The sequence below is a fragment of the Coenobita brevimanus genome, chromosome 101, assembly GCF_032717465.1.
Source record: "Coenobita brevimanus isolate Jiangsu-jjx chromosome 101, ASM3271746v2, whole genome shotgun sequence".
Lineage (NCBI taxonomy): Eukaryota > Metazoa > Arthropoda > Malacostraca > Decapoda > Coenobitidae > Coenobita > Coenobita brevimanus.
Window position 1 is genome coordinate 3,805,508 of NC_137054.1, and position 14,076 is coordinate 3,819,583.

The 14,076-nt window shown below is 39.3% G+C and overlaps 1 protein-coding gene across 3 annotated transcripts in view; it reads right to left on the reverse strand.

Moving 5' to 3' along the window:
• Window positions 1-1,358: 1,358 nt before the first annotated feature.
• LOC145415100 (uncharacterized) overlaps window positions 1,359-14,076 on the reverse strand; it is a 108,022-nt gene continuing 95,304 nt past the window's right edge. For 2 of the 3 annotated variants that reach the window (XM_080284514.1, XM_080284516.1), the window contains 3 exons: window positions 12,943-13,026; window positions 5,285-5,386; window positions 1,359-4,091 (listed from right to left, as the gene is read on the reverse strand). In XM_080284514.1, coding sequence (XP_080140640.1) covers window positions 3,918-4,091; window positions 5,285-5,386; window positions 12,943-13,026 — 360 coding nt within the window. In that variant the 3' untranslated portion in view covers window positions 1,359-3,917. The remainder of the gene's footprint in view (window positions 4,092-5,284; window positions 5,387-12,942; window positions 13,027-14,076) is intronic. The other variant, XM_080284515.1, reaches the window with a different exon arrangement.

Below are 14,076 nucleotides of genomic sequence, written 5' to 3' on the forward strand. Positions count from 1 at the left end.
GTCACAGCCTTGTCCTTAGATCGGACTATATGAGCTCTCAGCTCCCTTCCGGGAGGGTAAAAGCTGACGATCACGACCATCAAGTGATCCTGACCGACCCGGTGAATTACACACACACACACGCACGCGCACACACACGCGCACACACAGGCTTGCCTATATGCAGTATATGTATGCATATGCACATATACACATATGTACACATATATACATATATGCATACTTACATAGATATATATAATCATATACATACAAAAATATACCAAACTAACCTGTGACTTGTATTTCTTCAAAGTTTCCCATTTATTGCAAGTTTTCTCTAGCGTATGTTCTGCACAACATTTTCTGACTGAAATACACATTCAAGTATAACTTTAAAATTCTTACCCAGCCAAAATAATTCATTATTGTGCTTGAAATGATAATTACATCTATACCTTCTGTACCCCAAGATACCACTTATTTATTTTTTCTCATGCACCCCTCCCTGCTTGGCCTTCAGGTACAGTGTTTCCCAGTGTTGGGGCTTGTACTGAATGGTAAATAAAGAACCTAAATTAATAAAACCAAAATACCTGTATGCATGTACAGTACAGTACGGGTGTATATGATGAACCTTACCCAACTCCCAGGGCTTATCTGCTCAACATGTCCAAACCGTCTCAGTCTCTTCCTTTCTGCTTCTTTCCTAATGCTTTCCATTATTCAGTTTTACACCACCGTTTGTAGTCAGTATACTCGTAGTGTTGGTGGCATTAGGAAAAATAACGGCAAGCGTGTGAAGCAGAACAAATACTCCCAACAATATTGACTGTCTGCCCTGATGACTTTCGTGCAATCTTTTCTTTCATTGTCAGTTTGGCTTTTTTTTTTTTCCCCCCCACAAAATTTGGAGAGTTTTGAGTGATGAGAACAGATGTCAGTACAGCTTAGATCCACATACTGACCTACTGGCAATTGCACAACCACCAACAACCCTGAAGCCGCCTGGTTGGTCACCTAATTACTGACAAATTACTGAGAAACTGAGTGGGCTGACCCAAGAGCAGCACACGTGGGACGCTTGTCGGTTGTCATCACCACCAACCACGAACTCCTTCTTTGCTGGGTACAGTAACTCAAGGCAATTATAATTATTATGTTGAGTGAGATTCCCTAGCGAAGTGGTTACTAAGATACTCCATGCATTATTTCCTAATCAGCATATTCCACATCAAAACTTCTGATATTAAACAGAGTATAGACTGTAGTATTGTCAGAGGGAAAAGAAGATTACAGAAGTTTGCTTTTGCAGCTCATACCACCGTCTGACACATGAAGCAAGATTAAGATGACGAAGAGGATAATTACATAACACGAAGCTTTGAAGACATTTATTGTTTTTTACAAAAAATAGCATAGCAAAAGCGGGACATTTTGAGCTGCTTAAAATGTATCTCGGTAATATTTTCAGCTCTGTAGTCAAGGATATTCATGGATATTAATAAGATTACAAACAGGCTTGTTGCTATTTGCACAATTAATGTTATAGCTCTATAAGTTACTCTTATGGTAATATTACCTGCGAATTGTAGCGATTTCTCGTTTAGTTTTGGCTATGGATATATATTCGAGTATCTGAATGCATCATCAACAAGACGTTCATACCGGCTGTACAACATATGCGTTAAAATGGAGCGTTTTATCTCAACTTCTACTTTTGTCGACTTGTGGGAATACTGGGAAGCTGAAAGCATAGATAAATGTTACAGGTGAACATGTCGCGAAAACTTTACAAAAATTAAACATTTGTGCCTGTTCACTGCAGCGGCACGTGTAGAACAAAGGGAGTTAGAACAAAACAACGAAAAACAGCCAAAAAATATGTAGAGCGATTACAGTGAACTCCAGAAAGAAAAACAGAAATAACACAAGTAGGTCATTACACCAAAAATGGAACACTTGTTATCAGAGCAATGTAACCGAAGATAATCATATGCAAGTTAGGAGAGAGAGAAAAAAAAAAACAAATATCAAGTTCGAAAAACGATACAACAAGCTATCATCATAGAATACTATTATTCCAGATCGCCCAAGGTGTATGTCGGGTGAACACACACGTTTCGAAAATAAAATACATTGTAACACAGAGCAGCTTAACTTATAAGTACAGTTTCTTTATAAACTTCGAGCGGTTCCGGGAGATGTACTGGAGTAAAGGCAATTATGTGCGACGTCGTAATTGGGAGGACGGGTCTCTTCTTTGAACTCTAAAGGTGAAACATGCTTCAGCTAAGTAAAGGCAGTTGTATGCGACATCGTCACTTTAAGGGGACGGATCTCTGCCTTGAATTACAGAGGGAAAACATGTTTCGTATCTGTAATTTGTTTAAGATTGTCGCAGTCATTCAGAGAGAAGACTGAAGCCCAACAGCACGTGAGTAATAATTTATACATATTTCGACTTCGTTGTTTCAGGGTCGCGATTACTTACGAGTAGATGAAGGAATCGTACCAACAAAAAATTTCAGTACGGTGTAATAATTAATCTACTCTCTGACATTCAGTGTCGAGATAAATTCAAGTGGAAGAATTATTTATCCATTTTCAGCTTCAGTGTGTAGGGTTAATTTCATCATATTTTCACCTTTTACTATACTTGGCATATTATAACTGATACGTTTGAGGGGATAGACTGACAGATGGGCTATATGTGGAGCTGTGGAAGACAGTGGACTAGATCTGCATACTTTACTTCTCCATACAGTCCACCATGCCATTTCTCATTCGAGTTTTGGCTGGTTTAATAAAGGGGGCCAAGGTGATGTTACACGGGTTTTCCCTCTCATGCTTTCTGTGTCACCTCTGTTTCACGCTTTGTCTACCTCTTTGATGGAATATAAATGAACTTAATATCTTCCATCTCTCTCTTGCTTGGCTTGCTCCCCTGGTCTCGTATTTCGTATCTCTTTTCATTTTTATCTCTCATCTCTTTCTTCATGTCTCTATTGCATTTTGTCAGACGGGGTTTTCTTCTTTTATTTCCGATTGCAATTTGATTTTCCTTATCTCCTCTTCTTTTTCTTTCGTCCCTATATATATATATATATATTTAGCTTGCCCTCTTTCCTCCTCTTTCTTCCATCCTTTATTATATTCGTCATCCCTTCCTCATCTTTTTTCATCTGTCCCTCTATATCTTCATCGTTCCATCCTCATAGTTCTTCCTTCCACCTTTCCAAATCTTAATCATCCTTCCTCTCCTTCTGCCTCTTTACTTCCTTTCTTGATCACTAACAGCCAGGTAATTGATATCTTTTTCTACTCGTTCCTCTTTTAATGGCTTCACAGCCCTCCTCCTATATACCTTCTTTTCTTTCCTACAAATTAACATCTTTCTCCTCCTCCTCCTCCTCCTCCTCCTCCTCCTTCTCCACTTCCACATTCTCAGTCCTTGCATTCCTCCTCCATCTCGCATTTTTAAGTTCCATCTCATTTTCAATCTCTTATTTCTTAGTCTGTTTTTCATACCTTTCTTTTTTTGTTTGTTTCTCTTTATCGTCCGAATCCATGTCGCTGTTATTAATCCTCATGTTATACCTTCTCTTCTAATGTAGTACTCCTCTTTATCCACGACATCCCTCCTAGTCATCCCTTTATTCCTTATCTCTTCCTTATTTTCGTAAACACTAGTCCTCTTCCTCCACATCTCCCAGTCTTATCTGCCGTTTCCCTCCTTAACCCTCGTATTCTTCCTTAGCCTTCTTTTCCTCCTCCTCCAAATATTCTTATATCGTATTTTCGTCTCTGTTCCACGTGCTTTTCCTCAGCCTCCTCTTCTTCCTCAGCAGCAGTCCTCTTCTTCGTCCTTCTTCTCTTCCTCCCCAGTAGTCCTCTTCCTCCAGATCTCCCACAATTCCTGTCTCTTAGCTTCCTCCTTAATCCTCGTACTCGTCCTCGTCTTCTTCTTCCTCCTCCTCCTCCTCGTCTTGGCTGCGGTGCTGTGTGCCCGGTGGGGGACGGTAGGCGGAATAGTTTTGGGGCAGGGCGTTCTTCTCGTAGAAGTCCGTGTAGTCCTTCTTCATCTTTCTCGGCCGGGTCACCTCACGTACCTGCCGACAAGCGAAAAGAGATAGATGAAAGGGGAAAGGGCGAAGTGGATTACACTGCTGCTTGGAAAGAAGATTTTTTTAGTACAGGAAGGATGGAGAGATAGTATAGGTTTTGGCGATAGTTTAAAAAAATTCACTTAACTTCCACTTTATTTTAGTCTGACTTTCGGCCTGCTCAAGCGAGACTAGAAAGTCAAGACGAAGTTAAATGAAATTTAGGAATATTACAGCCTAAGTCGAGATAGCTCCAGAGATATCTTGAGTTGTATCTAACTTATTTTTTTTTTTACATTTGAACTTGGCATTTAGCTAGTAAACATATCCCGTTTCTTCTCACACGTGTGTCAGTTTGATAGCCGTATTCTAGTAAAGGAACATTCGTTGCATCTTTTTGTTAGTGACTTAACATGTATATTAGGCTACACTTTGATGTTCTCTCAAACGTTATTTATTCATTTCTAGCATGGACACAGTTTGCCTCAGTACCATACATTCATAATAAATCGCTAAGGAGCAGGTATCACGAAGTCCCCTATGCCACTTGGGTCTAAGCATAATATTTTATTTTTTCGACTCCCATAACTTTCATTTCAGAGTTGTTTAGACGATTTTGTCCCTCTAGCGGGGCCACTTTCAAACTCAGATACCAGGAGGAAGTGTGTGTGTGTGTGTGTGTGTGTGTGTGTGTGTGTGTGTGTGTGTGTGTGTGTGTGTGTGTGTGTGTGTGTGTGTGTGTGTGTGTGTGTGTGTGTGTGTGTGTGTGTGTGTGTGTGTGTGTGTGTGTGTGTGTGTGTGCGTGCTTGTAGAAAGTAAATGCAAATGAATGTGTGTGCTAGGAATGGGTATAACATAGTGTGTGATAGAGAGAAAAGGGGGAGGCATTTACAGGTATGTGTGTGTGTGTGCATGTGCTTGTGCATGTATTCGTGTGTGTGGGTGCGAGCATATGAGTGTGTGCGCGTGCATTCGTGTGTGTGTGTGTGTGTGAGAGCCTAATAGCTTCCATGTTCAAGTATGTGTTCTTTAGTGTGCGTAACATGGCGAGTGCTTGTACATATTTTCATCCCCCATCACTTACCTCACACTTGTAACCCATTTCTCACGGTGATGAAAGATGCTGAGTGAGTTGCAGAATGTGTTTTAAAAGACAAGTTATGCAGTTTCTCTCTCTCTCTCTCTCTCTCTTTGCTTACCACGTTCTGGTGAGGGTCGCCAAATCCCTTGGGGGGCCAGTTGTCATCACCCAGCTTCTTCTTGGGCTCTGTAAACTTGAAGACAGGCTGTGACGTCACCACCTGGGGGGCAGATAGAGGGAGAGTGAGAGAGAGAGTTGTGGTGGGGACAAGAGACATAGAACAAGAGATAATTGTAAAGAGACTAAAGAAGATGAAGTAGTGAGTATATTAACATAATCGAAGAAAGAAAGACGGTGAGAAATGAGAGAAAAGTAGAAACGAGGAGAAATAGCACAAGGCACAGAAGAAAACTGAAGAGAACAGAGATGATAAGGGTACAGAGAAAGCAAATGTGAGAAGGAATGATAATGAAAAGAACGAAATTAGAAAAAGAAAAATCATAAAACGATATGAGATTGCACATGAATAAGGAAGCAAGGGACAGATGTGAGGAAGAGGTGTATGAGAGAGAAGAAGAGCTGTTATATATCAGATGGGACGGGAAAAAAGAAATATAATACAGGAGAACAGAAAGCTTCATTAAGAGGTATGGAATGTAATGACAGACGAAAGATACAGCTGTAGAAGAGAGAGGAGACATAAGACAGAGGAGACAGGGGTTTGTGAGATATAAATGAGAGATGAAAGAACGAGGAGGAGATATTAAGAGAGAAAAAAAAAGAGATAAAGATGATATAGTGAAAGAGATACTGGGTGACAGGGAGGGATAGGAGAGGGAGGATAAGGAGGGTAGGGAGGAGAAGGAGAGGAAGAACCAAAAGTCAGATGGGAGACACAGAAACGAACAGTAAGAGATAAGGAATGGAGGAGGATATAAATATAAGAAGAGATGAAAGAGAGAACTGAAAGATAAGATATGTAAGTAAGAGAGAGAGAGAGAGAGAGAGAGAGAGAGAGAGAGAGAGAGAGAGAGAGAGAGAGAGAGAGAGAGAGAGAGAGAGAGAGAGAGAGAGAGATACAATAGAAAGTGAGAAAATAGAGGACCAAGTGGGAGACGAGGAGGGATTAATGTGAAATATTGGAAATGTAAAGAAAAGTGACAAAATGAGAGAGGGCTAGCGAATCATTTCTTTAGATTTTTTTGTCACTTCAAAGTGAGTATAATTAGCACACCTCAGATCAGTTTGCAGAAGCCTAAGTAAGTAATTTGAAACATTTTTGGGCAGTAAATACATTATGTATGGTTCTGTATAATACTAGCTGTCTCATGGTAGTACAGTAAATCAGATTTCTTCCTAAGCAACTGGTTAACTTGTATATATATATATATATATATATATATATATATATATATATATATATATATATATATATATACTCGGTTACTTTGTTAATTTAAGCATAGTGTATATTACATGACACTATTCATATTACTGTTTACACTGCAAAGCATTGTGTTTATTGTAGGACACTATTCATGTTGATATTCTGATCAATACTTTAAGCATAATGTTTATTATAAGACATCTCTTCATGTTAATATTTTCACTGATACTTTAAACATAGTGTTTGTCAGAGGACAGTTCATGTTATTATTTACATTGATAAAATAATCACAAAAATATTAAAAAGAAGAGAGTTTTAAATAACATGCTAAGCATTTGATTATATGATATCAGGAATTTTATGATTAATTTCGATAACTGGAAAGGAAAGAGAGAGAGAGAGAAAAAAAAAACATTGTGATATACACTGTATTAGAATATGTGTTGTAGAATAAAGATATTATGATTACGGGGATAAGTTTTTTTTTTTTTTTTTTGTAATTTATTCGGTCTTCATTAGGTACTTTGCTAAGAATAAACATATTAAAGAGGAGGAGGAGGAGGAGGAGGAGGAGGAGGAGGAGGAGGAGGAGAGGGAGACAGAACGTGAGATAGGTAAATGAGAAACGAGTTAAATTTAAGGAGAGAGACAAGGAGGAGGAGAGGGGAACGTAGAGATTAATGGGCAGATAACTGAGGATAAAAAGATATTGGTAAGGTATGAGAGAGGAGAGACAGATAAAAGAGATCGAGAAATAAAAACAGGTATCGAAAAGACATTAGAGGTAGACGACACACAAAAAGATAAGAGATAAAACAAAGATAAAAGAGAGACGGATAAAAATAAATACAGAGACGGATGAGAAAGATAGTCTGTAGGTCAGAGATACAGAGAAAGATGAAAAAGAAAAAGAAGATATAAGAAAGGGAAACAAAAATGAGAGACAAGATGTAGGAGAGAGAGAAGAGGGAGAGTGAGGTGAGGTAAGAGGGACGAGAAGAGAGTGAATGGATATATTGTGCAGATAAGAGAGACGAATAAGAGAGGGATGAGTAAGAGATGGAGTGATGAAGGTAAGAGAGGAGAATGTGACACAGAAAGGAGATAATGGGCAGGAGAGAAATATGACAGAAAAAGGTAAGTAATTTATAGAGGGAAATATGCGAGACAGAGGAAGGAAGTAACTGGAGAGATAAGGTATACATAAGAGACACGTAACATATAGTGGAAGGAAATAAGTGGAGATGAATAACAGAAAGACGAGACACTGAAAAAAGATAGACAGCTGACAGAGTGATAAGGTTAATAAATCAACTTGAAATGATAAAGATGACACACGGCAGATAAATACAAATATGAAGAAAACATTACTTAAAAAATGAATCAGGGACAGAAAAGGTGAACTGGGATGAAAAAGGATAGAGAGAGAAGGTCAATGAATAAAAGAGAGAGAGAGAGAGAGAGAGAGAGAGAGAGAGAGAGAGAGAGAGAGAGAGAGAGAGAATTTATATTGCAGGAAATTGGCAAATATATACCACAAATTATTTATCTAAGTATATCATAAATTACTGAACATGAAACACATTTCTTTTGTATCAGGAAAATTAAAAATCATTATTTTTTCCTTCAGATCCAAGAATAGTTATATTAATCTATTTCTAAGCAACAATTAGGAGTAGCCTTTTAAGCAGCAAAGCAATTAATTAGAGCAGACTATGTAATTTTCTTAGTCTTCTATCTTGCATTTTAAAGCTTTTCTCAAGTTGCATTCCCTTTTAATTAAGTTTTCTGTATGCTGGCTTATTTATGAGTATTAACATCTATGCTAGAATAATTAGAAATAAATTTTGCTATTGGCAGGTTTTTAGTATGCACATTACAATATTCTTTTGTTGATATAGGTATTCTCTCTCTCTCTCTCTCTCTCTCTCTCTCTGTCTCTGTCTCTCTGTCTCTCTCTCTCTCTCTCTCTCTCTCTCTCTCTCTCTCTCTCTCTCTCTCGCACAAATCACATCTGCCAAATCAGCATGATCATTATCTTCATGTCCACTTAAACTGAAATCCTGTGTAGGCAGAAGGGAGGAAGGGGAATAAGAGGAGGAGGTAGAGAAGATGAGAGAGGAGGAGGAGAGGGAGAGTTCTGGAGAGCGACTGATGGAGAAGAAGGAAGATGACAGTAATGATCGAAGAATGAAGAATAGGGAGCGGAGGAGAAAGGGGAATACTGAAGAGAGAAGTAAACACAGATGATAATGACAAGGGGTGAAGAAGAGGAAAGGGATGAGAGAGAGAAGAACTGGAGAAGAAAAAGATCAAGGAAAATGAAATGAATACGTTAATAATATCGGAAAAGGAAAAAAGAAAGATATTTTTTAAGAGGTAGAAAGAGAAAAATCAGAGAATATATACGGATGAAGAAGAAAAATATGTGGTTCAAGGACCTGCACATGGAAAAACGAAAAGGGGGAAAGGAGATGAAGGATTAATAGATATGTTAAAGGTAGGAATAGACGATGAAGTAAGGGAAGGAGAAGGAAAGGAAAAGAAAGGGGTAAGAAGAAAAAGTAGAAAAGTGGGGAAATAATAGGAATACTGAATAAAATGAGAGAGAGAGAGAGAGAGAGAGAGAGAGAGAGAGAGAGAGAGAGAGAGAGAGAGAGAGAGAGAGAGAGAGAGCAGGAAGAACAGGTAAAAGATTACAATGAAAGGGAGAGAGTGACAGCCGTGGAAGCAAGTACAAGGGAGGGATCAGAACAAGGGACGATAAAGCCAAAGAGGGGAAGAGAAGGGATGAGAAAAGAAGACCCAGATAACGATAGGATGTAGAGTGGAAGAAGGCCAAGGTGAGAGGCGAGCCAGGTGTCAATGACGGGTGTATAGAAAAGATGTAGCAAAGATGGGTGAAGCAGGTGTAACTTAGCACTGAGGTAATGTTGCCAAAGCATATACAGATGTGTGAGAAAGTGCTATAGACAGAGGAGAGATATAAGTCTTCAAGGCAGGAAAGAGAGTCAGATGTATAAGAAAATGCTTCAGGCAGGTATGAGTAAGGCAGATGTATAAGCTTGTTATGGAGGGGAATTGTATGAGATTGGTTAGGTGTGCAAGGGAGTTACGAGTGCATCAACTACCTAAGGAAGTGTGTGTGTGTGTGTGTGTGTGTGTGTGTGTGTGTGTGTAAGGTAGGTGTGGCTACCAAGTGTGTACATGTTTGTCAGGTATGCAAGGCAGGTGTGCGAGGCAGATTTTTTCTTGCATATTCTACGACACCTTGAATAATACACACACTTGAAAAATAAATCCGGTTAAATAATAAACACGCTGTAGATAATATTATTCTCTCTCTCTCTCTCTCTCTCTCGCTCTCTTGACCTCCAGGTCATTTTTATTTCCACCGACATATGCCCTGTTTTTTTTTTTTTTTATATGCTATGAAATATTTTTTCGTTCTGTTTGTGTGTTTTAATTGAACCATGCTTGTCCGTGGAATCTGGGGCAGGGGCTGTCACAGTGTTTATATTTCTCTTGTGTCTGACTACTGTATTTTTTTTTTTTTTTTGCATATCAGTTTTTATCAGATTACTCTCTCTCTCTCTCTCTCTCTCTCTCTCTGGCAACAGTCTAGCATGTAATTCTCAAAACGGGATTGGTAGGCGTATGAATACAACACTGTGCGTTGGCCACTATTTTAGTTTCCAGTGAAATCACAGTTCTCTGTTTGATCTTCCTCTTTAGCCTCCACTCCTGTAGCTGTATGTTTGTCTGTAACATTGTGCTCGTTGGTATTACGGCATCGGAAAGTAGTCGGAATTGAAAACGGAATGGATGACTTCTTTTATCACTGCAAATGGCGAGAAGTGGAACTGAATGCATGACTCTTTATGTTTGGAAAAACTAAAGTAAAGATGGTCGCTGTGGAATGGGATCATTGACTATTAACATCACCATCTGCTCAAAGTCCTACTTGGTCAATGGACAATGGTGCAATATGTAATCTGCGATACGAATAACTGCGATACAATCTGATTATACTGTTGTGTTCGTAAATGTGTATACTTAAGGTTTGTTGACAGTTTATAGTAATTACTAAGTATGCGAGAAAACCAGCCCGGAATAATAATGCAAAAAGTTTTTCCTTCATTACTATATGCGTCTATGTTTCTGTTAACTCTTCAGTAAATTGGTGGTCTGGGTGTATATTCGATTGTTCTGTCGTCGTATTCGTGGATAATACTGAGACTTAAAAAAAAGTCAACTGACTTAATGACCCAAGTGCGGTTACTTCGCAGTATAAAATAGCATCTTGTATTTTTCGGATGACTTGATCAGTTTTGATCGATTTCCATTAACTGGCAGCGCCACTATTATCTGTGAATATTTCTCCTCTGAACGGCAACTGAATTTCTCGGGACAAAACTTTTTCCAGGCTGAACATGGCGTCCAAATAAAAACATGGGACGGGAACACAGGAAACGGTGGTGATGAGGATCGTAGATTACGAGAATCTGTTATACAATAAAAAAAAATATTAAATTTGTCCATGTGCACTACATTACCGCTGAATAAGAAAATTTATTCACAGAAAGAAAACAAACAGTCAAGAGTGCAATATGATCAACCCGAAGCAAGAAATCAAGGTTTCAGATGAAGTTATCGGAGAAAATACTCAGCCGTGTTTTTCTTCCGGCTGTTTTTCTCGCCGAATATGCAATCTCCATAAATTTTCTCAGTGTCTTTCTCTCCCCCCATCATGTCTAACCATGTTATACAAGCTAAACACCTGTGCGAGATGAGATGGGCTGCTGCTTCAAGGTAATCACGTTAGTTCAGCATCCATTCTCTCTCTCTCTCTCTCTCTCTCTCTCTCTTTCACACACACACACACACACACACACACACACACACACACACACACACACACACACACACACACACACAAATGAATTACGTACAATGTAATATATTTCCATATATTATTCTACATCTCTGTTTGCATGTAGATTCTGCATTTAATTTTTTTTTTTTTTTTACCTTCCGTTGATATTCAGCGTTTTTATTTTGTTACATTACTTTCGATTACTATCTGCTGATGTTCGGTGTAAACAATTTATAATAATCTAAATACATACTTGGATATGCATTTTGTTTTTCGTTTACTGGATTCTTTTTATATATCTGATCAATATGTTGTGTTTTCATCACGTCATACAATTTAATCTGTTCTGTTATGTATCTTGGATTAAACTTTGTGTCTGCGAACATTTTCTTACTCTATTGTACGGCGGTAGTCTGCACGTGACCGTTCTATATTCCGTGTGTGCAACATGCCTAAGGTATAAATTGAGCACTTAATACAGCCTCACCCCGAGCGTTTCAACAAATCAGAGATGTGTTGATAAACGCGACGTCAGTTCTTTCCTCTCTGAGCTAGTTATCCAAACCAAACAGCTTTTACGAGTCACATTCCCGTGGACATGGAATGCTCCCTAGCATTGTTTTGTACGCCATACACCTTAACCCATTTCCGCCCAATGTCCGCAATATAGGACGGAGGTGGGCATTTTCAAAATTTAAGAAAGAAGGGAACCCCGGGGTAGGGACCTATGATGAGCCGCAAGGGCGGCTAGGTGGAGGGCGGTACGCTTAGTGCCCTTGCGGCAAAAAATCTCGTACCGGAACTCTGAGAGCTAATGGGTTAATAATCTTATGTCTGTTTGGAAAGGCTTATAACCCCGTCAGTACAAGGACAGCTTATAGATTTCGATCTCTGCTACCGCCAGTCCATTTAAGTAAGCTAAAAGAGGACTTATTAATTAAAAAAAAAAAAAAAAAAAAGAATTTGGTTCAAGGAGATTTGGAGGGAGGAAATAAAAAGACTAAGTAATAACAGATACGGGATCCTCTGGCAGTAGCAAAACTAAATTGAAATCATACATCATCCTAGTGAATGGATTAGTAAGGGTGTAGTTTGCATGAATGAAATACGTAAGATATTTTTAGAAAGACAAATTGAGCCTCCTGCATACTGACGACAGTACGGCACAATGGCTCTCCCGCTCGCCAGAATGACACGCCGTAGCAGGGCTTCAGCTGTGGGTTTATTTGGACGCCAATAAATAAAACTGTCCGTTTCTGAGCAACTGAGACGAGAAAAATGCTACTTTGTTTTCTTCCCATTCTCACTCACTCTTCCTTTCCTTTCCTCTCCCTTCATGTTTTCCTCTTACATCCCTTATTCTTCCCTCCCACTATTTCTCTGACCGTTCCTCTTCTCTCCCCATCTGTTCAACCTCCCCACCCACTCAATCTGTCTCCCATCACTCGCTTTCTTTCCACCTTCCCTGCCACTCTCCCTCCTCCGCCTCACCTCCCACTTCTCCCTGCCTTACCTGGGCTGGTGCGTTCTCATTGGGCAACTCTCTTAGCTTGAAGCTCGAGGGGTACATGGTGGTCATGTTAGGGGCATTGTTGACCTGCAGGGAAGAGAGAAAAAGATGACACCAATTAATAACATGGATAGAAATACAGTTCCCAAATGAGCCATTGCGAAATTATCCCGCCAAAAATAAAACTTTTCAAATAAGTCACCACGAAGTTAACCCGACAAAAAAAAAAAAATAAATAAATAATAATAATAATGGCCAAATGAACCACGTCGAAACCATCCGTGTGAAATGGACATGATGAAATTAAGTAATGAAGTGGATTTTAAAAAATCGCAAATAAGCCTCTTCGAAATGATCAAGTGAGAAATGACCACAGATAATTAACACGTGAGTCATCTCCAGGAGTCACGGGAGAAATAGTCACGAACTATTACCACATGAGCCGCGCCGACTTATTCCCGCGAGAAATGGTCACAAAGAAATTCACACAACCTTAAACAGAAAAAAATAAAAGAATGATCTAATATAACCACAATATAATCCCCACTACCTCATTCCTGCGATAAATGGTCCTAAATTATCGCCACATGAGTCGGCCAGAAGTGATGCGGGGAAAATAATTAAAAATAGTTCGCCAAGGTCGCGGTGCTCCGAATAAGGTCACGCAGCTGAGGGTCTAGGCGTAAATTAGATTGGCACTCCCTCCTTCTCTCTTTCTCGGCACTTCCCCCCCCCATCTCTCTCTCTCTCTCTCTCTCTCTTTCCTGTTGCCAGGTGTTGTCTCGTCTGCACCTCTCACACAGTTTTTTACTGTCCTTTTCCGAGAAATGACTAGAGCATTCTGATAGGTATAGCATACAGATTTCTCTCTCTCTCTCTCTCTCTCTCTCTCTCTCTCTCTCTCTCTCTCTCTCTCTCTCATTATGTATGTAAATATAGTATGTCTGTATATCAGCATGCGCACGGTAACACACTCACAAAAATGAAAAGAGAAAAGAGAAACATTAACAAAAAAGTATTATGTGTGTTTAAGACCCTAAGAATGCCAAGGCCGCTGGATATTTTGAAGTACGTAAACATCCCTAAACACCTGCGGCCTCATTCATAAGCTTTCCTGAGCATAAGGCGCCTTGGTTT